The following is a 26793-nucleotide window of genomic DNA, read 5'->3' on the forward strand; positions in this document are numbered from 1 at the left end:
GGAGTAAACAGAACAGAATGCTGGGAGAAAGAAGCTGAGTCAGGGAGTCGCCATGATTCTCCCACTCCAGACAGACGCAGGTTAAGATCTTTCCTGGTAAGCCAGCTCATGGAGCTACACAGAATATTAGAAATGGGTTAGATCAATATGTAAGAGCTAGCCCATAAGAGGCTGGAACTAATGGGCTAGGCAGTGTTCAAAAGAATACAGTTTCCGTGTAATTATTTTGGGGCATAAGCCATGCGGGTGGCCGGGTGCCGGGGACGCAGCCCCACCGCTCCTATTACAACATACCATCTAGACCTACTGAGACCAAGCAATGGCTTACCATTGTCCTGAAAGTATGCTAGCCATCAGTCTGTTTCAGCCTACATATTTATTGTATTAAAATATGGTTTTTGACACTGATGTCTGGCATCTCTAGAGTTCCTGCTGAAGAGCTATTGGAACTCTGGGACCCTTTTTATAATGTCTAATAAATTCAGTCCTATGCCTGCCTCATTTTCAAAAATACATTTATTCTATTACCTCTCCACCCTCCAGTGAGTTGCCTGTCCTTCCTTCTAAGAACATTCATGGAACTTCACCTGTCTATACGGATCACCCTGTGCCTTGAGCACACACTGACTTGGGTGTCTGTTTTCTTTTAGAAATCTATGCTCAGTCAGCACCCACTTCCATCGCATTTGCTCAGTCACCACTTTTCTTGCCAATGCTACCCTTTAAGGTAGAAATCCTGATTTACTATATCATGATTGGCTTCATTAGGGGTCGGGAACTCACAAATACCTTTGTCTCTTAAAAGAGCACCTTATAATTTGCAGAAAAGAATTTGAGATTGAGTTATATTCTGATCAAGTTTAGAAATGTCAGGGAAATATGAAAATCTGCCAGAAGGGATTCCTACATTTCAAGTGGTCTGTCTTGATTTTCCCTTTGCTGGTGGACCATGTGCTCAGGCTGTAGACTGCAGATCATGTTATGATCATGTTATATGTGCATTAATAGCACCTGCACATGTTAGTGCACCCGCACGTGGGCCCCTCCAGACGCATGGAGGTGCGATTCTGCTTAAGATATTTTAAGCAGTCCCAGAAATGACTTTCACTATTTCCTTTTTGAAATGGGTTTGCTCCTCACTGTGTTGTGCTAAAAATGAACTGAAATCTCAAGGTCCTCACAAAAGAGTCTTGGGTTTCCTAGCAACACTGAGAGCTCTCTCTGAAGAGGCATCCTTTTTCCAAGTGCTAAAGTATGAAACAGTCAAAACTGTATAAAACAAAAGACAGACATGCTTCTTGGTCTCATGGAGTGACTCTGTAAATTCCCAATACTTGAGTAAGCTAAGCAATAAATTAACTCGCAAAGTACTCGCAGGTTCAGAGTTTAAAAACTAAATCAAATATCAAATCTTATTTAAATTTTATTTAAATTCATTTGCAAGGTTTAGAGAGATAAATGGCACAAAAATCCAAGCCTCAAGTCCTTGCAGAGGTCAGTTATGAATGCTCAGAACCGGAGCATATAAACAAACTGAGCGCCGCCCATCCTGCAGGAACACTAATTGGAATGGCATCTTTCAGCCTCCTGCTTGCTTTTCTTCTCTCCAATTTCTAAATCTGGGTCTCTGAAGACTCTCTGCTGCCCGGTCTAACTGAACATCAAAGTCATGTGACATCAAAGAATATTTTCCAGCCCTTGATGTCACCTCCTACTAAGCCCCTTAGGAGATCAGATTCTACCAAGAATGGTGTGAGTAGGGAAATGGAAGGAGCTATTGTTCTGAGGGGAGGCAGAGCTCTGGATGGATGGCATGCCTTGTCCGGGTGCTTTAACTGGTCAATGTGGGTGACTGGCAGTGAGCTTTGCCTTTCAATCATGCAAAGGTATAAAATGCCGAGGAAGTTTAATGGTTTTTTCTTTTTTTTCTTTTCTTTTTTTTTAAAGAGAAGATGAGAGTTTTAGATTACTTTGAGAAGGAAGGCCTTAGAGAAAAGTGGTTTTTTTTTTCCTTCATTGTTTAAGAAAAGGGAGAAAAGCTATGATTGGGGGGAAAAAGTATTTACTCTAAACACTTAAAGTTACAAACTATCACTTCACAAAACCACAGAAGAAAAAGCTTCAAACAAGACGATCAAATGAGAAACAGAGTATCTTATGGGGTGTAGCAAAATTTCAGGTAACATGAATTACAGAGGGAAAATGGTGGCTTTATAATGGAAGATTCTAGTGATGCACCACCTTAACCAAATGATCAAATCACTTTCCCTAGGTCAACATGGAAAGAGTGTGCCTCCTGATTCAAATAGAGCTGCGCTGGAGATAATGCACACCAAGTTAAAAGGGTATAAGCTAACCCAGATGGTAGGAACACCTTTAAACTGTATTTGCAAGGCCCAGCATGGGGTGCTTACCTTAAAACCCAGTATTTGGGGGGCAAACTCCGTGAGTTTGAGGCCACCCTGGTGTACATATAAGTTCCAGGCCACCAAGGCTACATAGTAAGACCGCATCTTGCAAACCAAAACAAAAAAGTCAATGGAAAAGGTGATGGATGTTCTGTTTGATTACAGCCATATGACTTTCTACAAAAGGAATAATTTAACCCAGTTAAAAAGATGATTAGAGAGAAGAAAGGGAGGGAGGGAGGGAGGGAGGGAGGGAGGGAGGGAGGGAGGGAGGGAGGGAAGGAGGGGCAGGGCAGGGGTTTCTTAGAGCCGCCAAGCTCTTCCGATACCCAATGTTGCAATGGTAGAGACACATCATTGTGACTTTAAATAAATTTAAGCTGTACAATAAACAGGACTGCAGCTCTGGGATGATAGAAATATGTCTCAGGCCCATCAAGTCTAACATACGCAGCCAGGAGGTGCTGGCACACACCTTTAATGCCAGCAGAGACAGGCGGATCTCTGTGAGTTTGAGGACTACAAAGTTTGATGGTCTACAAAGAGAGTTCCAGCACAGTCAGGGCTGTTACAGAAGAACCTTGTTGGGGCAGATTGGGGAATAATTGGGGTGGGGGTCTAACATATGCATATCCCTGCCTAAGGGATTTTCTTTTGTTGGGGAGGCTACAAAGGGTTTAGGGCAGACATGAAAGAACTGGGAAATGAGTGGAATTGGGGTGCATGTTGTGAGATTCACAAAGAACCAGTAAAAAAAGTTATGTTAAAAGAAATAAGGCAAGGTATAAGGGAATTTTTTTGTGCATATTCAATTTTGCTGTGTTCAATTTTGCTGTATATTTCAAACAGTTCTAAAGATATAATCTATTTTAAAATGTACATTTGTAATTAAAGAACTATAGAAATATAAATTAAAGCAATGTGATACTGTATTCCACAGATAACACTGGTAGTGTTTAAAGAACACTGTTATGCATGAAGGTTCGCACCTATAATCCCAGCATCTGAAAGTTCAAAGAGTTTAAGGCTAGCCTCGGCTTGATAGCAAGTGCAAGCTAAGTTTGAGCTACATAGAGAGATTCAGTCTCAAACACCAAGAGCTGGAATTGTGGCTCAGCGGTAGAGCAATCACTTGCCCATCATGGACAAGGCTCTATGTTTGATTCTCAGCTCCACAAGAAACAAACAAACAACAAAAGAGTTTTAAAAAAAGCCAAGACTAACAAAACATTAGAAACTGAGAAAGTGAAAGTTAAGTAATACATCCTATTTTAGAAATAACAGAAGACCTGGAAATGGGTTTGTGCACTTTTGGGAATTATGGCAAAACGCCTATAGTGAAGACTTCCATGTGCACGGACATTCTTCACCCAAGAAGTTATTTCCTGAAGTACTATGAAGCAAGAAAACATCTGAAAGCAATCTTGTTGCGCAAAAACAAGCAAGAAAGTTGGGCAATAAACCCAAGATCATCTACACAAGACAGAGATCTACAAAGGGTACACGGGATGGAACCAGTCTCCTCCAAAAACAAAGAAAACCTGCCAAATTGTTTGGTGGTAAAATTGAATCTCACTCACATTAATAAAAGTATAGCTAAATACTGCCCTCTAGGTACCAGTTTATTTACCTAATAATTTAGTCAAATCAGATCATTCAGAAAGTACATCGCCTTAAGCTCACATGAATAAAAATAGCACACTAATAAACACGTGGGGAACTAGGTTATTGAAAACTCCCACAATTCAAGTGCAAAAGTTCTGACCTGTGACTTGGAGCTACAGCCTGTAAGGTAAAAGATCTGAGCTGAGCACTGGAGGAGGAGTCGCCATGAATTCACCTTGTACACACAGAGAAGAGAAGGTGTCTGCCTACAAGTCAGAGAGAGGCTCCTCACCATAAACCAAGATGGCTGCCAACCTGGCCCTGGCTTCCTTAGCCTGCGGATGTGAGAGCAAACAAACAAAGGTCTTTACTTAAGGCATCCTCTCTGGTACCCTGTTGAGGGAGCACGGAGTGCCTCAAAGGATCCATGGAACAAGTGTGCTACTTATTACAACGAAAACTCCCAAGAACGACCTAAGCATATTGAGACTTCACAAACCTCATCAATGCAACTAAGTTGGTCTCTCCAGACAAGCAGGAAATAACTAATGCCCATGAAGATATAGAGGAACTTCATTAATTTTATTTAATTACACTTTACTAATTTCCTTTCAGTGAGGCATCATTTGAATGAAGTCAAGTGGATTATCGGATTGATCCCTCACAAACCCTACGGAATAGACACCACAAACTATGACACCAAATCTGGTTGACAGTAACTAGCACTGTCTCATAACACTAGTATATGATGCAGAGGGGCACAACAGAGGATAACAGACACGCGGGCAGAAGGAGAAATGATGAAATAAAGCAAACAAATTCAGAACAGGTAACAAAAATACTGCTTAAGACACCTTTGTATATACAACCATTTAAAATGAGGAAGTCACCAGTGGTTTCCAAGATGGGCTGGAAAAGCTTTTACAACACAACCTACTCCCACAGTATAGTACATCTTAAATTTTAAATTATTCTTATAGCTTCCTCACCTGCTCCATCTTTTAGGCCAAATCCTACTACTCTCTGCTTCATTCCATCACTTCTTCCGGAGAACGCCTCTTATTCCCATCTGTGGACTGAACCAGGTGTCTCAGCTGGTGCTGCGCCGAGACCACCATGAGCATTTGGCTCATTGTTTCTCGCTCAGTCCTTTCCGTTCTCCACCTTCAGTGACTATTTCACTTTTGACTTTTAAAGCCGGGGCCACGAGAATCATGACCACCCCCGCTGGTCTTTTAGCACAGCAAATCTCCAAGTGCTTAGGCAGAAGTCAGCAAGCCTTTGCTGAATGAATGCCATTGACTTCTCCTTGTACTGTCACTGAAGGGACAGAAGGAAATGTGTCTTTTGCTTTTGCCTATACTTGCCATTTCAAGTCTGACCACTGAAGGCATACTCAGAGATTTGAAAGGTCAAGTCCTGTAGAATTCAAGCAGTGGCAAGTAAGATCTTTTTCATCTGGGTACTGAGCGGGGTTACCAGTTGAAATCAGCAACCACATAACCTATTTTGCAGTCTAATCAATCAAGAAAGAAAGCAATTTAGAATGTCTAGAGGTAAAAAGACCACGATTCTGAGGTACTGATGGGAGGAGAGCTCACTGGTATAAAGTATGCTTGAATTAGAGAAGGGAAACAGAGGGACCACCACAGAGGAAAGATGGCACATTTCAAAATGAGGGGACAAAGAAGTGCAATTGGATGGGGGAGAGAACGAGGTCTGTTCTCTACTAAAGATGGAAAACATCAGTGAAACTCCCTGGTCCAGGGTCCTCAGAAGAATACAGTGAAACTTCCTGGCCCAGGATCCCCAGAAGGAATTCACAGTGAAACTCCCTGGTCCAGGGTCCCCAGAAGGAATTCACAGTGAAACTCCCTGGCCCAGGGTCCCCAGAAAGAATTCACAGTGAAACTCCTTGGTCCAGGGTCCACAGAAGGAATTCACAGTGAAACTCCTTGGTCCAGGGTCCCCAGAAAGGATACTCAGTGAAGCTCAAATGTCTGCTGTCCCTAGAAGAAATAACCCGGAAGACACACCAGGTAGACCGAGGTGCAGGAACACCATGTTGGTTCAGTTTCCCGTCTTTCCCCCTCAGAACCTCTTACGAGAGTACTTCTAACCTGTCGCCTCCTCCCTGAAGCATCCCTGGTCCCCACAGGCAGTGGGTACCCACTGGTTTCTCCTGCTCTCACCCAGTTCCTTCACTGTAGGTAATTGTCAGTCCTTCCCCCAAAGCACATATTTTCAATGACTTAGAGTACCTTGGAGCCACATTGGTGGAGGATGTGTCCCAGATCTCGCTCGGCCATCTCTGTACATACCAAGTAAATAAAGCTGCTGAGCTGAAAGTGGAGAGGGAGATTTTGAAAAGAGGCAGGTGAAAGAAAGGGTAGCTATTGGAAAGCAAGGTGATGAAAGTGAGGACCATGAGACCGTTCTAGAAAAGCAGAGGGCTGTGGACTTGGGAAAACCATGAGGACATAGATAAAAACAGTACAGGCAGGCGAGTCTGGTCATATGCTCACACACAGACAGGACACTTGCTATTTTAAGGAAATGTTAGCAAATCTGGAAAGAAACTAACATTATTTACTTTACATCCAACTATTTAACATGAAAGAAGGTGCTGAGAAAACTTATATGAGAGATGAAGAAAAGTTGTTTGTCTTCCTGGTGTCCTAAGGAAAGGAAGTAAATGGGGAAAAAGCACACAGGCAGGATCCCCATTGCGGGTCCTCACTGCTGGGTCCCCACTGCAGGTCCTCACTCCAAAATTGTAAAACAAGAGCAAAACATCTGGGTTCTGGTTGCTGTTTTTAGTCTCAGACAGCCTAGGCTGGTCATGAATTCACCCACATGGCCTAGAGTGATGCTCTTAAGCTTCAGAGCGTCCTGCCTCCACCTCCTAAGAACTGGGGCTACAGGTATGGACCATCACACCCCATTTATGCTTTGCTGGGGTTTGAACCCAGGGCTTTGCACAAGCTAGACTAATGTTCTTCTGACTCTACATTCCCAGCCCTTTTTCTGGACTTTTTACAGTTCCCTTTGTAGTCCGTGCTGGTCATGAACTCAGGGAGATCTCGAAAAACCAAAACTATGTTTAATTAAAAAAAAAAAATGTTTTTTAACTTTCAAATATCCTCCACGTTTATTTAATTTCTTGGGAAGAGGTGTTAGAACGGCTTTAATGCCAACTGATATAAAGAATTCTCTCAGTAGTCTTCTTTTGGAGAAATGTCAACGCGTGGCCTGAAGGTTGCTGGGTTTTGGTATTGTTTTGTTTTTCCAAGACAGAGTTACTTTGTGTAAAGGCCCTGGCTGTTCTGGAACTTGCCTATAGACAAGACTGGCCTCAAACTCACAAAGACCTACCTGCCTCAGCCTCCAGAGTGCTGGAAACACGTTCGACATGGTGGCCATTTTAAAGAGAGGACATAGTAATCTTGCTGAGTTAAGTCACAACTTCAACCATACAGCTAAAAACACAGTAAAAGAAAAGAAACAGTAGCCGAATCAATTGGGGAGAAACCCAGACTGCCTTCCCCTGCAGGGCTCCTCCCCATAGCCTCCTAGCTAAAAGAAAAGGCTGATGGGACTGATAAAGGAGACCAAACCAAGGAGCCTGCCACAGAAAAGACCTGAAGGGTTGTCTGCTATTCCTGCAAGACCCTGAGTCTCAGAAGGCCCTGGCAAAGATGGGAGAGGAGATTCCTGAAGAAGAAAGAGAGTGAAGCCAATGGGAGCAGCCCTGTAGAATGCGGATGTGCCAAAATGAACCAGACAGCTGCGAGTGCCGAGGCACCGAGAGAAATGCATGCATTGTTACAGCTGCGGGTGGCACATGACAGAGCACTGAAAATACTACTTTTTAGTCAAGTTTTGTAACAATCAAGAATTTTCACTTTTTTTTTAAATCAAAGTCACCTTGTTAGCACACATATCCCTTTCCTTGTTTTGGGGGGAAGTTACATAGTTACATACGAATATCTCCCAAGCCAGATAATATGATAATATTCTTACCTCCCCGGACTCTGAAGCTGACTGACTCACTTAGCCACCTTGGCACAGAATGCCTTATAGTGTGGAGGACTCAAAATGCAGTTTTATGTCCTCCTTTCTCCTCCCTCTACCATCAACATAGTCTTAACTCCCTTAAAATCAGAACCCTGCTGGGGCCTGGAGCAGGTTTACGCAATGTCAGGCAATCTGCACTTTGCTGTGATACTGCCGAGGTAGCCCTCAGGAGAGCAGCAGTCCCTTTTCTAGAAGATCGCTGATCTTCAGGATGATAATTCCAGTATTTTCCCTTTAGTTCCTCAAAGCTGGGATCTGTGTGTGGCAACTGTTACACAATACGCTTATGTGAACAGCCAGCCATCGCCCAAAACTGCTTTATGAAGTGGGCATCCCGAAGACTTCGCTCTAGTGTACAAAGACAAAAAGAAGACAGCAACTCTCTGGCCTAATTTCAAGAAGTAAATTTAAAAAAAAAACAAACTAGCAACACACACATTAAAGTGATTGATAAGTGCTGTGGGGGCAATGGTTTTACCCTGTAAAGATTTGTTTCTTAATAAAATGCTGTTTTATTAATAAAATGTTGATTGGCCAGTAGTCAGGCAGGAAGTATAGGCGGATTACCACGCAGGAGGTAGGGGTGGGACAATGAGAATGGGAGAATTCTGGGAAGAGAAAAGATACAGTCTGGGGTTCCCACCCAGGCACAGAGGAAGCAAGATGTAACTGCCTCGTTGAAAAATGTGCCAAGCCACATGGCTAACACAGACAAGAATTATGGGCTAATATAAGTTATAAAAGTTAATAAGAAAGGACACTAAGAGAGAATTACATAGATATAATCTACATGGGAAGTAGAAAGTAGAAAAAGACAAGACCTCCTGAGTAAATTGGTAGCATGGGGACCTTGGGGGAGGATTGAAGGGGAGTGGGAGAGACAGGGAGGGGAGCAGAGAAAAATGTAGAGCTCATTAAATAACAATAAAAAAAGAGTTAATAAGAAGCCTGAGCTAATAGGTCATATTTCTTTGGGACTGAATGATTGTGGAACCGGGTGGGACAGAAACCTCAGTCAACAGATAAGGACAAGCAGAATTTTGTAGTTTAATCATCAACACTGCAGACTTGCTATTGGTGACCACATCACAGAAAAGTCAGGTCTGTGCCAAAAGGAATTGGTTATCTATGCTCTTGCATTCGATTCCTTCCTGTTTCACCAACCTGTGCCAACCTTCTTGCCAGGAAGTTCCTCTGGGATTAGTCATGGTTTAGAAAGTCACCTGACTGTCCTGGTTTTTCAACCAGAGAGGGGGTGGAGCGGGGCGGGGGTGGGCTGGGCTGAGTATAGTGGCATACATGGGTAATCCCGGCACTTCAGAAGCTGAGACTGAGTTTGAGGTCAGCCTGGGCCAGACTGGAAATTTCAGGTCACACTGGGACCTGGCCTGAGTGAGGAAGAGGAGGAGGGAGAGAGGGAGGGAGGGAGGGAGGGAGGGAGGGAGGGAGGGAGGGAGGGAGGGAGGGAGGGAGGGAGGGAGGGAGGTGGCGGTAGATAGGCAGGGGAGTGGTTAAATGTCTTAATTAATTACTTCAATTAGTCCTTTATATGTTGTTGTGGGGAAATCTCACAAGGGTGGGGGCTGCTATATTTTAGTTGTTCAATTATCACTTCTATCTGCCAAGATAAGAATGCTAATAGATAAATTAGCAACAGTAAGAACTAGCACATGGATACTTTAGTATTTTATAAATGGCAGGAGTCGACACTCCACACTGTGAAGAATCGAACACCAGGTACCCAGGAAACACAGTGGGATGGAAACCACCAGGGAACGGTAACTTTTTGAGACAGGGTCTCATGGTTTAGCTGACCTCAAACTTGAGATCCTTCTACCTTAGACTGTGGGTGTTAAGAATACAGCTGTGTACAACACCCAGCTTGAAGCCATCGTCTTAATAAACAGGAAGAGTGCTCGCTAAATGCCTCACACTTTTCAAAGTGCTCTAGAGCTGGGGTTCTCAACCTGGGAGTCAAACGACCCTTTCACAGGGGTCGCCTAAGACCATCTGCAAGTCAGATACTTACATTACGATTCGTAACAGTAGCAAAGTTACAATTACGAAGTAGCAGTGAAAATAATTGTATGGCTGGGGGTCAGCACAACATGAGGAACTGTATTATTAAAGGGCCGAAGCGTTAGGAAGGCTGAGAACCACTATCTAGAGATTAACTATGAATTCTCATTAATGACGCCACGACAGAGATATTAACAGTATCCCTACTTTGCACAGAATCAGAGACACTGAGACGTAGCTTAACTTATAATGGAGCAAAATACAAATTAACCAGGCTGGCTACAACTCAGCCATAGTAAACCCATATGTAGGCGGGGACAGGCCAGGGCTTCTCAGCTACAGTCGTCCTGTAGGAATCCCAAAACCCTAGAAAGGGCAGGGGCTACCATCAGAACCCCTCCAGATCTGTGAGATGGGGAGGGGCTGAAACATGCACAAAGTCTCCTCTACACTAGCTTCTTTTTTAACCCATACTTTGTTTTTAATTGTGTGACTGTGGGTTTGTGTACCTGAGTGCAGTGCCCACAAAGGCCAGTAGAGGGCAGCACATGACCCGGAGCCTGAGTTATAGGTAGTCATGAGCCACAAAACATGAATACTAAGACCTGAACTTGAGTCTGCGTAGTACCTGTTTCTGACGGCTGAGGCAGCTCCCCAGCCTCTACACTAAACTTCCAAGTAGACTTTCTCTCAGGCACTCGGTTCAGAGACTGGGTTCTTTTTTTTTTTTAAATATTTATTTATTTATTTATTTATTTATTTATTATGTATACAATATTTGTCTACATGTATTCCTGCAGGCCAGAAGAGGGCACCAGACCTCATTACAGATGGTTGTGAGCCACCATGTGGTTGCTGGAAATTGAACTCAGGACCTTTGGAAGAGAAGGCAATGCTCTTAACCGCTGAGCCATCTCTCCAGCCCTGGGTGGGTTCTTTTTAATAGAGAAATAAATACCAGACTAGTCATCTGTTACACACACACACACACACACACACACACACACAAGCGACAAAGAGACAGAGAGACAAAGACAGAGAGAGCAGAGAGAGAGAGGGAGAGAGCGAGCTGTCTGTGTCACTTTGGACAAGTTGACTCTCTGGGCCTCAGGCATAAATTAAAGGTGTTGAACTAAATTATCTGTTTCAGAATGAAATGTTCTCTAAGTGTAGTCCATCAATCAACCAAAAAGACGCCTTTGCCTACATCATTTCCTCCCACTCCGCCCATCAGCACGTCAACAGCTTAGCAGCTCAGAATCTACCCCTCAATAAGTGTGGTGGAAAACATTCACAGCCTGAATTACAGAAGTAACTTATCCAATGAACAGTGAGGGATGTAAGGTCAGATCTGAGTTCAAATTCAAAGTTTGCTTATAAAATTATCTGTAAGCAATTTATAGCCTCATGGTGACTAAATGTTTTCACATTTAAGATGAAAATAAACAGTAATAATGCTGTCTAAGTACAGTGGTATATCCCTAGAACCAGCACTCAGGAAGCTGAGGCAGGAGGATCACCAAGTGTCTGAAACTAGTCTACTCTATATTTGTGAGTTCAAGGCCAACCTGGGCTATACAGTGAGTCCTTGTGCTGGAAAATGAATAAATTGTAATAATAAAAGGGGGCTGGAGAGATGGCTCAGTGGTTAAGAGCACTGACTGCCCTTCCAGAGAACCAGGGTTCGATTCCCAGCACCCACAAAGCATCTCACAACTGTGACTCCAGTTCTATGGGATCCAACACTCTCACACAGACATACATGAAGACAAAAACACCAATGTGTATAAAATAAACTTTAAAAAAATAAATTGTAATAATGCATTCATTACTGTAGTAGGATCAAATAAAATAATGCACATATGTCAGGGTCAGGAGGGCTGGCTCAGTGGTTAAGAACACATACTGTTGCAGACTGTTAGTTGAAGATGTGTTACATTTGTTTATGCTGTGGAATATTTGTTTAATGATGGAAAGAAGTGTGGCATTCTTTTATGTTGCATTTGTTTAACTCTGTGAAGCTGTGTTAGTTTGCCTGTCTAAAACACCTGATTGGTCTAATAAAGAGCTGAACGGCCAATAGCTAGGCAGGAGAATGAAACAGGTGGGGCTGGCACATAGAATAAATAGAAGGAGAAATCTAGAAAGGGAAGATAGAGGAACGAGAAAAGGAGGAGAGGAGGACATCAAGGGCCAGCCACCCAGCTACACAGCAAGCCATGGAGTACGAAGTCAAGAAAGGTATGTAGAATAAAGAAATATAGAAGCCCAGAGGCAAAAGATAGACAGGATAATTTAAGAAAAGCTAGATAGAAACAAGTCAAGCTAAGGCCATGCATTTATAAGAATAAGCCTCTGTGTGATTTATTTGAGAACTGGGTGGCTCGCCAAAGACTGGAGAATAAAAGCAACCAACAGCACACGTACTGTTCTTCCAGAGGCCCAGAGTTCTGTTCCTAGCGTATTTGACAAGGAGATTACCTCCAGGTACCCAATGCTTCCACATTCTCAGGCACATAGTTTAAGGACAGAGTCCAGCAGGCCAGAGGTCTCTCTTCAATAAATAGAGGACAATAGGCAGGTCATTGTCATCATAAAAGCCCATCTCAGGCGAGGACTATAGCTTACTTAACAGGGTGCCGCATGGCGAGCGTGCAGGAAGCTCCGGGTGCCATAAACTGGACACGGTGGTGCATGCCTACAGAATGTGTCTTAGTCAGGGTTTCTATTGCTGCAATGAAACACCGTGACTGAATAGCAAGTTGTGGAGGAAAGGGTTTATTTGGCTTACGTTTCCACAGCCCTGTGCATCACTGGAGGAAGTCAGGGCAGGACCTGAGCAGAGGCCGTGGAAGAACAGTGCTAATGGCTTGCTTCTTTTGGCTTTCTCAGTCTGCCTTCTTGTACAACACTGGACCACCAGCTCAGGGATGGCCCCACCCACGATGCGCTGAGCCCTCCCCCATCAATCACTAATTAGGGAAATGCCTTACAGCTGGATCTTATGGAGCATTCCCACAACTGAGGCTTCCTCCTTTCCGACACGCTAGTTTGTGTGTCACGTTGACGTAAGACAAGCCAGCACAATATATAATGAATAAACACACCAAACCCACCCCTCCTGTTAGGATGTAGACCCCTCTGGGTCTCTTATCTATTAACACTTAGTAACAGGGTGTTCCAAACAGTAGGAACTCAACACTTATTATGAAAGGACAAGACAATAAAAGGTTTGTACTAGTTTTGATAATTGCTGGCTGCCTAGGTCAACTCCAGCACAGCTCTGTTGATGTGGAATAGGATACATCTGACTGGAATGACAAGGGGACCCAAGCAGAAACAGAAGCTACTGCTATTTTGAGGAGCGTGGCCTTCAAGAAGAGGACAGGAACAGTAGACAGATTGCGAGCCTGTCCAAGTAAATGAAATGAGGCATTTCGAGCATGCTTGTAAAAAAAAAAAAGGGGGGGGGGGACATGCACTAGAACACCTGGATTTGGATTTAAACATGAAAACCTCAGAGAAATAAAACCTTGTTGGAAACACAGGATAAGACACCCGGAAGACTGGAAATACACAGTAGAACAGTAGAGTTATGGTTAATTTACGCTGGGGTGCGAGAAATAAAAGAAGAAAATGTCTGACTCCTCCCGAGAACAGGGCCTTCTCATTTCTATCCGGGGACCCACTGCATCTCCTCAGCAAAAACTACGCATTATTTCCTTCAAACTTCCACAGGAATTGCAATTGCTTGTGACAAATATCTAATATAGAAGAAGCCAGGACTAAGGAACATGTAAATAACCACGGGAAGGCAGGCGAGGAGCATGCAGATATAAGTAGGGCTGACCTAGATTGAGACCCCCTTTCCCCAGCCCCTCACAAGGACCCTCCCCCCTCCCAGCCCCTCACAAAGACCCTCCCCCCTCCCCAGCCTCTCACAAGGACCCTCCCCCCTCCCAGCCCCTCACAAGGACCCCCTCTTGAAAGGCTGCATTCACATTTCAACTCTGACCAGTGACTCCAGCCCTGTCCTATCTAAGCAGTAATTGTCTTCCCCCCAGACTCCACTACACGGCTGCTAATTTCACATGTGTCCGACAAAACAAATGCAAATAGGTTATCTTGCATTATGGGTAAAAGCAGAATGGTTGCCATGGTGAATATTTTCATCACCTTCATGAAATGCGATGTATCACTCCATTTTAGAAAATTTCCTAGCCTCCTTACAAAAACCTCAGCTGCCTTTTCTTCCCTTTTCATTAACGTAAGTCTGGAAAGGAACTACTTGGCAAAAACAGTAAGAAAACACTCGAATAAAATAAAAAACGTAACAAATGGACATACCAAAATCAGTAAATAGTGTTTCACTTTAAAAAAGAAAAAAAAAACTCCTAAATTGGTACAGAAAAGGTCATTTACATCCTGTGATACGCATGTCTAAACTGGCTGCTTTAATCATGGTATAAATGCCTTCCCAATGTCCCAAAGTGAATTCAAACTCCTCCTCATCCATCACCAGGGTCGCGGTATCCTGTTTATTTGGTACCCTCCACAGAATGCATATATTTCCCTATGGGCAAGCTTAAGATATACATTTGTGTGTATACGTTTTTCTGTCTTCCATGTAAAATGCACAATATTCATAATTATCAAGTAAGGGGAGTTGACATCATTGTGTCCTTGTAACAATTGCTCTGATAATTAAGAGAAACTAAATAAGAAATAAGAGACTTTATTTAGCTCACTGCCAACAGAAAATACTATGTTACACACATAATTACTTGAAAGATAAAACCTCACAAGAGTAATACAAAGGCACAATCCCTTACACTGCTTTTGTGCATTTTCTGAGTAAGCGTTCATTCTAGGGCTAGCTATAGCAGAAGTACTGCTTTGCATTCTAGGTCTATGCTGGCCACTATGGTGACTGCCAGCTACTGGACAAGTGTCTAATGCAAGCTGAAATGCGCTATAATGAGCTATAAATGGAAACACTAACCAAATTTCAAAGACTATTTGGAAAAGAAATATTCACTATCTCAATGTTTAATTTGATCATATATGGAAATGTGTTTTATATAAACCAGGCTAGGGGCTGGAGGGATGGTTCAGTGGTTAAAAGCACTAACTGCTCTTCCAGAGGACCCGGGTTCAATTCCCAGCACCCACATGGCAGCTCACAACTGTCTGAAGATCCATTTGCAGGGGATCTGACACCTTCACACCAATGCACATAAAATAAAGTTAAATAAACCATAAAAATATTTAAAAAAAAATAAACCAGGCTAAAAGTTATTCAGTTAACTCCATCTTTCCTTTCTAGATATGGCCGGAAGAGAATTTCTAATGACAAATGCAGGCAGCATTGACATTTTCACTGTACTGCACTGTCTGACATCACGGCCACAATCAAGTGGATGCAAGCTTGGATTCCTCAATTTTGAATGATGGATGTCCTTCTTATTTCAAGGCTACTAAGAGGATAGATTCAAATAAAATTTCAAAAACAAGAACCCCTGAGTAGTGGCCCAATACTGCAGTCACAGATTTCTAGAGACTGTGATTGGCTGGCTGCAGGGAGATCAACTCCAGTATGGTTTATACAGAGACACATCAAAGAAACAAACAAACAAAAATCAGAGTATATTCACTTTTCTATCCCGGACTCAACTCATTCTAGGTTGTTTTCTTTTTTTGTTTGTTTGTTTGGTCGGTTTTGTTTGTTTGCTTGCTTGCTTTTTTTTTTTCTTTTTTGAGACACAATTTCTCTGTGTAACAGTCCTGGCTGCCCTGGAACTTGCTCTCTACGGGCTGGCCTGAGAGATTCACCTGCTTCTGCCTCAGAGTGCTGGGATTAAAGGCATGCACCATCATGTCTGGCTCTAGACTGGTCTGAAGTGGTCAAGTTTACAATGAACAAGTAAGGAATAATTACAGTTCTTACAACACCACTCCAGTACAAAACAAGGTGAAAGTTTATATCCAACCACTTGAAAACATGGGAATTTTCCTAGTTTTCAAGTTCAAAACATTGTTTACTGGTGAGTCTGAAGACACTGATGACGTCATCACTCTAAGGACTTAACAAAGATGACTCACGGCATTTGGCTCACTGCTTCTGGAGTCAAAGCATAAGAAACCTGGAAAGCTTCCGGGAAAGCAGACCTGTGGCTTCAGAAGGTCCAGCAGTATCCACGTGTCTCCTTCATTCTTTCAGTCTAAACATCTTTCATGTCACGGACATGGACTTGTTTCCAAAGACATCTGTATTTCCTCAGTATGAATGTGTTAGTTCATTTAACTGTGCCAGGCCTTTTTCTCAAATACTGAAGAACAAACACCGGTAATATCAGACCGCTGTGGTTTTCCTTCTTTCCCTCCTGCAAGAGCAGGAAGCAATCTTCTCTATGCACCCTGTCAATTACAATCAACTTTAAACTCTGCTGACTCCAGGTGAGATAGTTAAGGACAAAGCTCTGAACCAGCCACCCGCTTAGTCCAAATCAAAATGGGTGAGACAAGGAAAGGAGAAAGGTTCCAGAGCATCGGACATACATTGTTAACTCCTTGGCCTCATCAATAGTTTACCTTCACCTTCATCATCCCTGTTACTAAATAGAAATAGAACCTGTTTAACTACTTTGTCCTGCATTAGCCAGGAGTCAGAAATGGGCTGGGGAAAGTAAATCTGCAGAAAAGCAGCTGGTTCCAGTTTTCAGAAGGAATCCTATCACCATGCCAAGGGGGTCACCTACACTCTTCCCATTCCTCCATCTATACCTTCAGCCCAATTTAGAAATTAAGTAGAAAAGAAAGGAGAGTTGGAAAACTTATTTTTTTATTGTCTAGTGTCTAGGAAATGATCTAACCCCAGAGCCACCATGGAAGATTTCTGTAATCCCATCATTTTGAAGGTGAGGCCTAACAAGACACTATGAATAAGGAAAAAGAAAACAACTTTTATGCATGTGTTCGTGTGTGTGTATGTGTGTGTGTAGGGCAAAGGACAGTCTCAGGTGTCATACGTCACACACCATCCACTTTGACTTTTTGGAGACAGTCTCTTGGCCTGGGAGCTCACAGTCATGCTTGACCAGTCAGGGAGCTGCAGACACCCCTGTCCTTGCCTCCTCGGTGCCTATGTCTGGCTTTTTATGAGTTCTGGGGACTGAACTCAGGTCTTCATGCTTGCATGCCACGCACTTTTACTGACTGTGCTGTCTCTCCCAACTTCAAGAAGAAAACCTAAATATGAAAACCAATCTAGCAATAATTTTAGAGCACCTGGTTCTCAACCTTCCTCACGCTGTGACCCTTCAATACAGTTCCTCATGATGTGCTGACCGCCAACCAGAAAATTATTTTCATTGCTACTTCATAACTGTAGTTTTGCTACTGCTATGTGCAGTAACATAATATCTGATATGCAGGCTATCTGATACACAACCCCAATGGGTTGAGACCCACAGGTTGAGACCTGCTATTTAAGACTATTGGTTTTCTTTTCCTAAGGAGCATAAGTTAGGTGAAAGCCAGGAAGCCAAGGTTCTAAGGTCATTCCGGTTAGCTGCTACTTGCTTCCTGGTTTACTCCAATAATTATCTCAGAGTTCACATCCACGACTTGCTGACCACTGAACAGACACAGTCCAAATCCCCACCTTAAATATTTCCTTTATTTTCTCACAAAGGGATCCGTTTTCACCCGCTGATGTCTCGTGTGTAGATTGGGGAAGTGTGGCAACCAGGAGACAGAAAGAACAGACTGGAAACAGAACACTCGAGCTTGGGCTGGAGTGGAAACGGGCTGCCCATTCCTGAGCAACCAGGCAAAGCTACCCAGAGCTGCCCAGGTGAGGAGACACCGCCAGGCCTCGCTCACCACTTCCATCAACCCCCTCTGACCTTCAAACGCTCTTGCCATTCAAGGTCCTTCCCAAGTGCCTTGAGGACCTTTCTGCACGCGTCCAATGAGTGTGCGTAGCGTCAGTGTAAGCTGGAGAGGGCAAATACAGTCTTTATCTCAAGAAAGCATCAGGCTGGTGAGAAACCCAGTCATAATAAGGTGTGGCTGGCGTTAAAGGGACAGGCCTGGAGCACAGCGGGAGGTTCACCTGAGCAAGGCCTGCTGTGAAGATGCTATGATATTATGACCCAAGCAGCTCGGGGCTGGAGGCACAGAATGAGAATGGATGAGAGAGTCAAGTGAAATGCCACACTTCTGCCTGAGATAATGTCAGAAGGAATAGGCTCAGTGAAGTGTGAAGTCTAAGTGGAGAGAGGGGGTGGCATGACGGGATGGGCGAAGGCTGTGAGAAACTAGAAATAGACCCGTGGCTGCGAGCATTGGAATGGTTACCAAAGCCAGGAAACCTGGGAAATCTGCGCTTACAGAACAAGTGGGAAACTGAGCACAGCACATCTAAACTAGCAAGACAGGACAGAGATTGATTAGCAGGGAGGAAAACAAGCACCAACCCCAGAGGGGAGAGACTGTTTAACAGGGTTTGGTTTCTTATTTTTAATGTTATGTGTATGACTGTTTTGCCTGTGTAGGCACCACAAGTATGCAGTGCCCACAGAGGCTAGAAGAGGGTATTAGATACCCAGAAACTGGAGTTACGGATGATTTTGAGCCACCATGTAAGTGCTGGAAATTGAATCTGGGTCCTCTAGAAGAGCAGCCACTGCTCTTAACTACTGAGCCATCTCTCCAGCCCCAACAAAGCTATTTCTGCCACAAGGCTGAAGAGGCAAGACGTGACGCAGCCACAGCGGTAACTTCAGTGTGGACAACCACCGCAGCTTCACAGAAGCATGGGAAGGAAGGAGGTGACATGAAAAAAGAGAATTGAGTCAGTAAATGCAGGCAGCTGCTTCAAAGTCTGGTTAAGACAGGAAAGGACGGCAGTGATGACGGTTCTGGAAATACGGGTTGAAAGCACACAGAGGAGTAAGTTCAGCACTGATAGGTCCAGAAGTAAGAGATGAGATGGGAGAATGTCATCCCTGAGCATCCAAAGGGTTCGGGAGTTCATCTGCAGGAGAAACAATATTCAAGTAACAAGGTTTTTGAGATTTTTGATCTGAAATGAGAAAAAGAAAGATCTGGCCAGGAGGTGGTGGCACACGCCTTTAATCCCAGCACTCAGGAGGCAGAGGCAGGCATATCTCTGTGAGTTTGAGGCAAGCAGGTCTACAGAGTGAGTTCCAGGACAGGCTCCAAAAGCTACAGAGAAACCCTGTCTCAAAAAACAAAAACAAAAAGAAAAAAAGAAGAAGAAAAATAAAAAGCAAGATCTGCTGGCTTCTTGTTTTGTAATTAGGGCTAAAAAGGCAACGTGCAAAGTACAGTTTCTAGTCTCCACTAACCGGACACCCACACAACCTATTAAAATCCAGCTTTTGTATCACCAATACAGACACTGTCCTTGTGGAATCCATTGACCCCAATTTCACAACCGCTTGCTGGCAATAGGACCAGCCTCATTTCTACATCGGTCTCTAGAGCAACCGCACCATCCAGCTCTCCAGCAGCCCTTATCACACACCTCGATGCTTCCATGATCTCATAAGTGCTTGCGCTGCTTATGGGTGATATTTCTGCCACCTCCTATGTCATCTTTGTATTCATAGTTGGCATCTCTCAGCAGTGATCCTCAATTCAGGATTGCTGATCTTTGCCTCTCCTGGGATTAGATCTTTTAAAAATCTTCCTACTGGTTTCTTGGGGGATTTGTTTTGTTTTGTTTTTTAATTCCCATCCTAAGATCCTAGTCAAGGGCTGGAGAGATGGCTTTGCAGGTAAGAGCACTGGCTTCTTGTAGAGTACCTAGGTTCTGGAAACAGAACCCACACAGTGCTACATAGTCCCAAGGGACCTGGCACCCTCTTTTGGCCACTCCAGACATCAGGAATGGAGGAAGTAAGTACACATACATAATTTACATAAAACACTTATACACATAAAGTAAAAACAATTAAGTCTTTAAAAAAAAAAAAACAAATGGTGGTACACACCTTTAATCCCAGTGCTTGGGAGGCAGAGGCAGGTGGATCTCTGAGTTCAAGGCCAGTGTAGGCTACAAAGCAAGTTCCAATACAGCCAAGGTTCTCACAGAGAGAAACTCTGTGTCAAACACACACACACACACACACACACACACACACACCTTGCACTTTTCTTTATTCTGCCCATAGACTGTGATATCACCACAAAAATCAAGTCAGAAATTGCACTGCTTTTCTCCAAGTTCTCCCTTTGGTAGAAAGAACCAGAAGGCTTTTTCATGTCTCCCAAAAAACCTTCCCAGACCCAAGGGGAAGACCAACATCGCTGCGCAGCATGTCTACCGGGGCCATCCATGCGCACAGCAAGGCCGGAGTCCAGTTAGAGCTGGCAGTTCTGCCTGCCTCCAGAATGACTGCATTGTTACCATTCGAGAACTTTTACAACGCCACCAGCCAGTCTCAGGACCATGGGTGCGCAAGACTGATTTGACCAACCTATAATCTTCTGCCAAGCTCTCAAAACAGCCTTTACATCTCTGTCCACTAAACATGGTCAGCAGTGACATCATAGGGCACTTGTTAACACTTAAAAAAAAAAAGACCTCAGTCCCCACCCTAGGCCATCTTATGACTCATGTACAATAAAGGTTTCAACAGTTTTTGTTAATATATTTTATATCCACTGAACTTCTAAAACCCCCGACACATCACATGTCCTTCATTGCAAATTCCACACCTCTTCGTTAATACATTTTACAATTTGTATCATACGCTATTGTAGAGGCACCTAGCACAGAGTATGGAATATAGTAAGCCATAAATACTTGACTGAATAGACCTTTCATCTTCTAATGAATGAAAACGTTTACTTAGGGACTTGGAAAAATCTAAAGTATGGAAGTGAAACCTTGACTGTAAGACTCAAGCAGGTATGGCAGTTTATGTCTACTATAATCCCAGCAGTTGGCGGGGCAGAGACAAAAACATTGTCATGAGTTCAAAGCTAGAATGGGCTACATAGTACATTTCAGGCTAACCTTCCCTAGCAACGGAAAGAGACTTTGGAAAGAATGAAAGAAAAAAAAATCAAGATGAGAGCAGGCCCAGAAAAAGAAACAAGAGGTAGAAAAAGAAGGAAGAAAAGAAAAGGGAAATAGTTCAGAATCCAAACTGAGTTGAGTTGGAAATTATCTTCATGGCGTGTCAACCAGTTGTAGATATGAGGTCACTCAGGATTAGGACACAGTGTAAAAAGGGCTATGCCAAACCATGGAAAAGCTAACACTGAGAGCAGTAAGGGTTGGAAAACCAAAACTAGATGTTGGGAATTTCAAAAGAGAAGCTTATGGTAAACACAGCACAGAACTTAGAGCGGAACACTGGAATGGTGGTGTGCAGGCTCACACCTAGAATCCCATAATTCCAGCTTTCAGGAAGTTGATGCAAAAGGATGACTGTCCTGACAGCCTGGCTACATAATAGTACAATGCCCTAGTGAGAGAGAGCCAGAGATGCATGGGAGGAGGGAGCAGAGCCGGGAGGAAGGAGGAGGGAGCATGGAAGGGAGGAGCACACCAGTGTGCTCTGGAATGACTGTATCTAGCCACGTAATAGACAATTACCTCATACCTATTTTTTGTGGTAACAGTTAAAATCTACTCAGCAATTTTCAAGACTATGTTATTAACTAAGGTCAACACGTTCAAATACATCTCCTAAACGGACTCCTCTGACCCACTGAAAACAATGCATCCTTTGACCACCACCTTCCCAACCCCTTCCTCAGTACATCGGTTCTGCACACACAAAGCATCTGGGGTGTCCTTCGGACTGTGGCTTAGCCACCATCAAACGGCTGGCAGGTGACCGGCAATCGGGGTGTTTTAAAGCTTTACTCACTGGTAGAGCGAAAAGCAGCAGCGTCCTGTTAGGGAACAAACTTTCTGAACTGCTGACACTAAGACCAAACCAGTCAAGTTTTCATCACAGACAGGAGCTCGTGAAGTCTCACCTGCAGCGTGGACCAGAGCACGGTTCTACAGCCCTGCACATGTGGACCTGCTCCAGTGGATGGCTCCATATCCACACACATATGGACGGCACTGAATAGACTCACTGGACTGTAAAAGGACATGAAGTTGGGAGGAGAACGTGGCAGGGGGAAAGGGGATCATCAGGGAAGAATCGAAGAACAAATGGGAGGTTGATAAGGTCAAAATGCATGATATACATGAATGAAACCCTCAAAGAATTAGTTGTTTTGGATTTCGGTGGGTTTTTTTTTTATTGTTTTATTTTGTTTTTGTCTCTCCACACATCCTGGGTTGTCCTTGAACTCACAGAGATTTACTTGCCCCTGCCTCCAGATTACTGGGATTAAAGGCGCGTGCCATTACACCCAGAGAGTTTTTTAAAAGAAAAATTCTGGTGCTGGCTAGGTCCAGGGTTCCCTTCTGTAATCTCACTACTTGGGAAGTAGAGGAAGAAGAACTGGGAATTCAAAGCCCATCCTTGGTTAGAGGCCAGCCTGGGGTACATGAGACACTCTCTGAAAACAAAACTAGTTCGGTACATGGGGTACATTCAGCCATATTAGTTTCCAACAGTGTCCTAAGCCCAGAAAAATCTTGGGTTCCTCACAATGACTCAGAAGCACACAACCAAGGCCATGAAATTAAAAGGTTAGTCATAAAAGCCTTCAATATTTGACACATGGTCAAACCAACACCAGGTTCTTCACAAGTGACGGGTGACCAGTGTTAGAACTGAGGATATCAATCAGAGGTCATCAAAGAGGAAAGTGGCTGCTTTAAAGGTATAATCTCACGGTGACAGGAGGAGAATGAGCAGCAAAACCGTGACTACGGCACATTCATTTACACAACTACTCCATGCCTCAGTTTCTCTACTCAGACAATAGAGATGGTTGTGATACATACCCTCAAGGGTCACTTGAGGGATTAAAGGAATGTATACACAGGTCAGGTATGGGGGTGTGCTCCTGCAAATCCAGCAAGTAGGAAGTAGAAGCTGAAGCAGGGCTGCTGCTAAATTTGCTGTCTACGCAGCTGAGTTCCAGACAAGCCTTGAACCCTTAAAAAAAAAATCACTAGCCATTAGAAAAGTGGCACTTACAGCTGGGAATGTGTGTAGCTCAGTCGGGAGAGTGCTTGGAGCCCTGAGTTCCTAAGCCAAGCACTGGGAAAAGGCAGGAGGGTCAAGTGTTGAAGGTTATCCTCAGCATGCTTAGTAACTGTTTAATCAAGGGTTAATCTTACTAGTACAGCTCCAGCTCCACTATTGCTCCTAATCAGATAACTTTGAACTACATAGGCAGTAAATAGACCTGTAGAGTCCCATCAGCGTCCAGGACATAACACAAAATTTGCAAAGACTAGGGCTGGGCTGGAGAGATGGCTCAGGGGTTCAGAGCACTGATTGCTTGGTCTTCTAGAGCTCCTGGGTTCAATTCCCAGCATCCACATGGAAGCACACACCTGTCTGACTCCCATTCCCTCACACAGACATACACACAGGCAAAACACTAATAAACATTTAATAAAAAATAAATGATTTTTAAAAACTTGCAAAGGCAAGTCTACAGCATGGCAGTATGTCAATAAATAAAGCTTATTTTGAAAATATGAATCATTGTGTTAGCAATGAACTAGAACTTCTCACCATTACTACACCTAAGAGCCAATACTCAAAGTCATAAATCAATTAGTTTCTGAAGTGTCTGGGATTTGGGTTTGGGTGAATGGTACTGGGCGGGGGACACGGACTGGGGAATTCCTGAGTTCTTAAGCAGAAAAACTGGAGTGAGCCGGGCGGTGGTGGGGCACGCCTTTAATCCCAGCACTCCGGAGGCAGAGGCAGGCGGATCTCTGAGTTCGAGGCCAGCCTGGTCTATAAGAGCTAGTTCCAGGACAGACTTCAAAGCCGCTGAGAAACCCTGTCTCGGGAAAAAAAAGAAAAGAAAAGCTGGAGTGAAAACAGTTGTCCTTTAATATGTTCACCATACCCTAGCCCCCACTCTGTGAAATGAACGGCTAAGTATATTACAATAGCCTTAATGGAAAGAGTGGCTATCAATGAGGTATTTCAGAAGAAAAAAAAACATACCCCATTCCTTCACCAAAAAATAAATACAAAAAAGGTGTGTGTGTGAGGGGGTAAGGTGGTCGGTCTCCTACACTTTCTGCTTTGGACGTGGTCTAAACGGTATTTCCTCCCCAGAATACAACCTCACATACTCAACTTGAGTTTGTTTTACAAAACAAAGGTGGGATACACACAGTAGACTGGTTCAATGACCCTTCAGGTTTCCCAGAAGATTTACTTTCCAAACTTCAGCCAAGACTAAAAGATCTGTATCAAAAAGAGGGGAGGTGGAGCGATCGCCTCAGATTAGACCAGTTAATAGAATGTTGATCCCATGAGCAATGTTCACAGCTGCGGCATCCAACAATGGAATTAACATTTCAACAGGAAGTGGAGAGTCATCTCAACAGACAGAGCCGCCACTGATTCAACCTCCTCCCCAACTCCCGGGACCCTCCCCCAAAATCATCTTTGGCGACTACACTGTGTGTGCGCGCGCGCGCGTGCCTTCTAGAGCTGTACCTGGGAATCCTTTTTAGGACTCATTTGGTTTTTAAATTCCGCCAAATGCTTAGTATAGTCAATGAGATCAACTAGTTAAAACACACTTAGGAAAAGATCAATTTCTAAGTGTCAAAATGTCTTTTGGTATCCAGGCATTATTTAAATATCTTTTTCCTTCTCCCGGAAAGAGGTTCTGCAGCTGAAAGATATACTAGGCGATTGCTAGCACCGCACAACTCACCACCTGAACGTCGTCTTTAAAAAAAAAATGAATCAACTCACTACCAACCCCTTGGTAACTCCTCCCCAACACTGACTCCCTAATACCCAGTCTACGGCCAGCCTATTCTTGGAGACCCAAATCCACCCGGATAGCGCAGCTTGGGTGCTCCTTTCCTAGAGGTAGCCTGGACGACTGACACAGAACGGCTCAGTCTTCTCTCAATAATGGCGTTTGTAATTCAGTCTCCCCGCCTGGACTACCCGATACCTAAACACTCGCAGCCGGGAGCTTGGAAATCGGGGAATGCTGGAGAACACAACACCCAGGCAGACGCGGGAAAGAGACAAGGGCAGATAAAGCAAAGCGGTCCCCCAGGGTAAGCTGCCCTGGAGGCGCGCCCCGCACGCCGCTCCATGAGCCCCGACCACCGCTACGGTGCGATCTGGTCCCCGCTCCGCTGCCGCCCCACGCCCCCTGCGCGACTCCTGGTACAGATGCATTCTCTCGGCTGGTGCGCGTGGCCGGGCCATATCACCCTGGTGCATGGGTGCCCACCCGCCACCACCACAGCAGCGCCCCAAATTGAGCCGCCCCCTCCCCCCACGCCCCATTGTTCCCGGGAGGCCGCGGGCTGCGAGCGCGAGGGATTGGGGACAGAAGGATGCCCCACTCACCCGCAACCCCGTACAGGAGCACGAAGCACAGTAGAAGCGCCATGGTGGCTGCCCGGTCGCAGCTTGAAGGTAAACGCTCTTAGCTAGGTAACCTTGGTTTTCCAAAGCCTGGTACACTCCCGACTAGCTCCCGGCAGAGGCAGCAGCGAAGGCACCTCTGCGCCCCGCCCCAGCTCGGCAGGTGAACGCGTCACTTCCGGCAGCAGTCCGGAGCCCCTTGGCAAGAACCCACAGTGTTGGCGCCCTGGCGTTGTCATGGAAACTAGGCGCAGCGGGCGTCCCCCTCCAGGGAATCGTCCAGCTTCAGCAGTCTTGCGCCCTGCACCTGCTTGCACTGGGAGCCACCTCCAGCTCCCCAAAGCCTTCTTCCCTCGGTGAAATCGCTGCTTTGTGAACTAGGAACCAGCCTGCCCGTCTCTCCACTGAAACTGCCGTCCGTCACTCCCTCCCCCGGGGACCGCTCCAGGCCAGAATTGTTCCCTTTCTCTAGACCCCGAGTTAGGCTCCTACATACACTCCACCCGACTACAGCTGCCGGACTTTGTGGACTAGGGTGCCAGCCTCCCGCCACCCTTGTGCCCTTGGGCGATCCGACAGCTCCGCGAATCTGTCGCCTTCTTTTTGAATGGATAGGTTCCTGTAGAAGGCTAGGGAGAGGCTTTTCTTCCGCTCCTGTGTACACTCGAAGCATAAAATGAGGCTCCAGACTTAACAAATATTTTGGGCTTTTCTCCTCTTTGCGTTTATGAGCTAACCAAGCCCCGAAATTAGCCCACAAGGACAAGAGAGCTTTAAAAGTGGGTCTGGCAGGAAATAGCCTTAGGTAGGGTGAACGGGAGTGGCTCTTCGGGAATCCTGCCCTGTGGCTCTCCAGGCTGTTGTCTTTAGGCTTTCCCTTGCTGCTTGTTCTTGGTTGCTCTTCCCAGATAATGTTTGTTTTTAACTGTAAGATGTGGAATTTCTATCTGGAGATAGAAAATAGAAGCAACCAGTTCAATGGCTGGGGGTCTGGGTGAACAAGTTATTTTCTAGAGAAGACAAAATCATGCATGAAAAATGCTTGGCACCCCACAGAGCACATAAAAAACACTCAATGAGTAGCAACTAATAAAGAAATATTGGGAATGGCTTATTGTTTATTGAACCAGAAAGAAAAGCAGGCAGGT

General features: G+C 44.5%; 1 protein-coding gene across 2 annotated transcripts in view; it reads right to left on the reverse strand.

The window, feature by feature from the left end:
- Positions 1-25782, reverse strand: part of Cxadr (CXADR Ig-like cell adhesion molecule) — a 54330-nt gene extending 28548 nt beyond the window's left edge. For both annotated transcript variants that reach the window (XM_057764082.1, XM_057764080.1), the window contains exon 1: positions 25628-25782. In XM_057764082.1, the coding sequence (XP_057620065.1) occupies positions 25628-25670 (43 nt within the window). In that variant the 5' untranslated portion in view covers positions 25671-25782. The remainder of the gene's footprint in view (positions 1-25627) is intronic.
- Positions 25783-26793: the final 1011 nt, after the last annotated feature.

This window comes from Chionomys nivalis, chromosome 3 (assembly GCF_950005125.1).
Source record: "Chionomys nivalis chromosome 3, mChiNiv1.1, whole genome shotgun sequence".
NCBI classification, from domain to species: Eukaryota; Metazoa; Chordata; class Mammalia; order Rodentia; family Cricetidae; genus Chionomys; species Chionomys nivalis.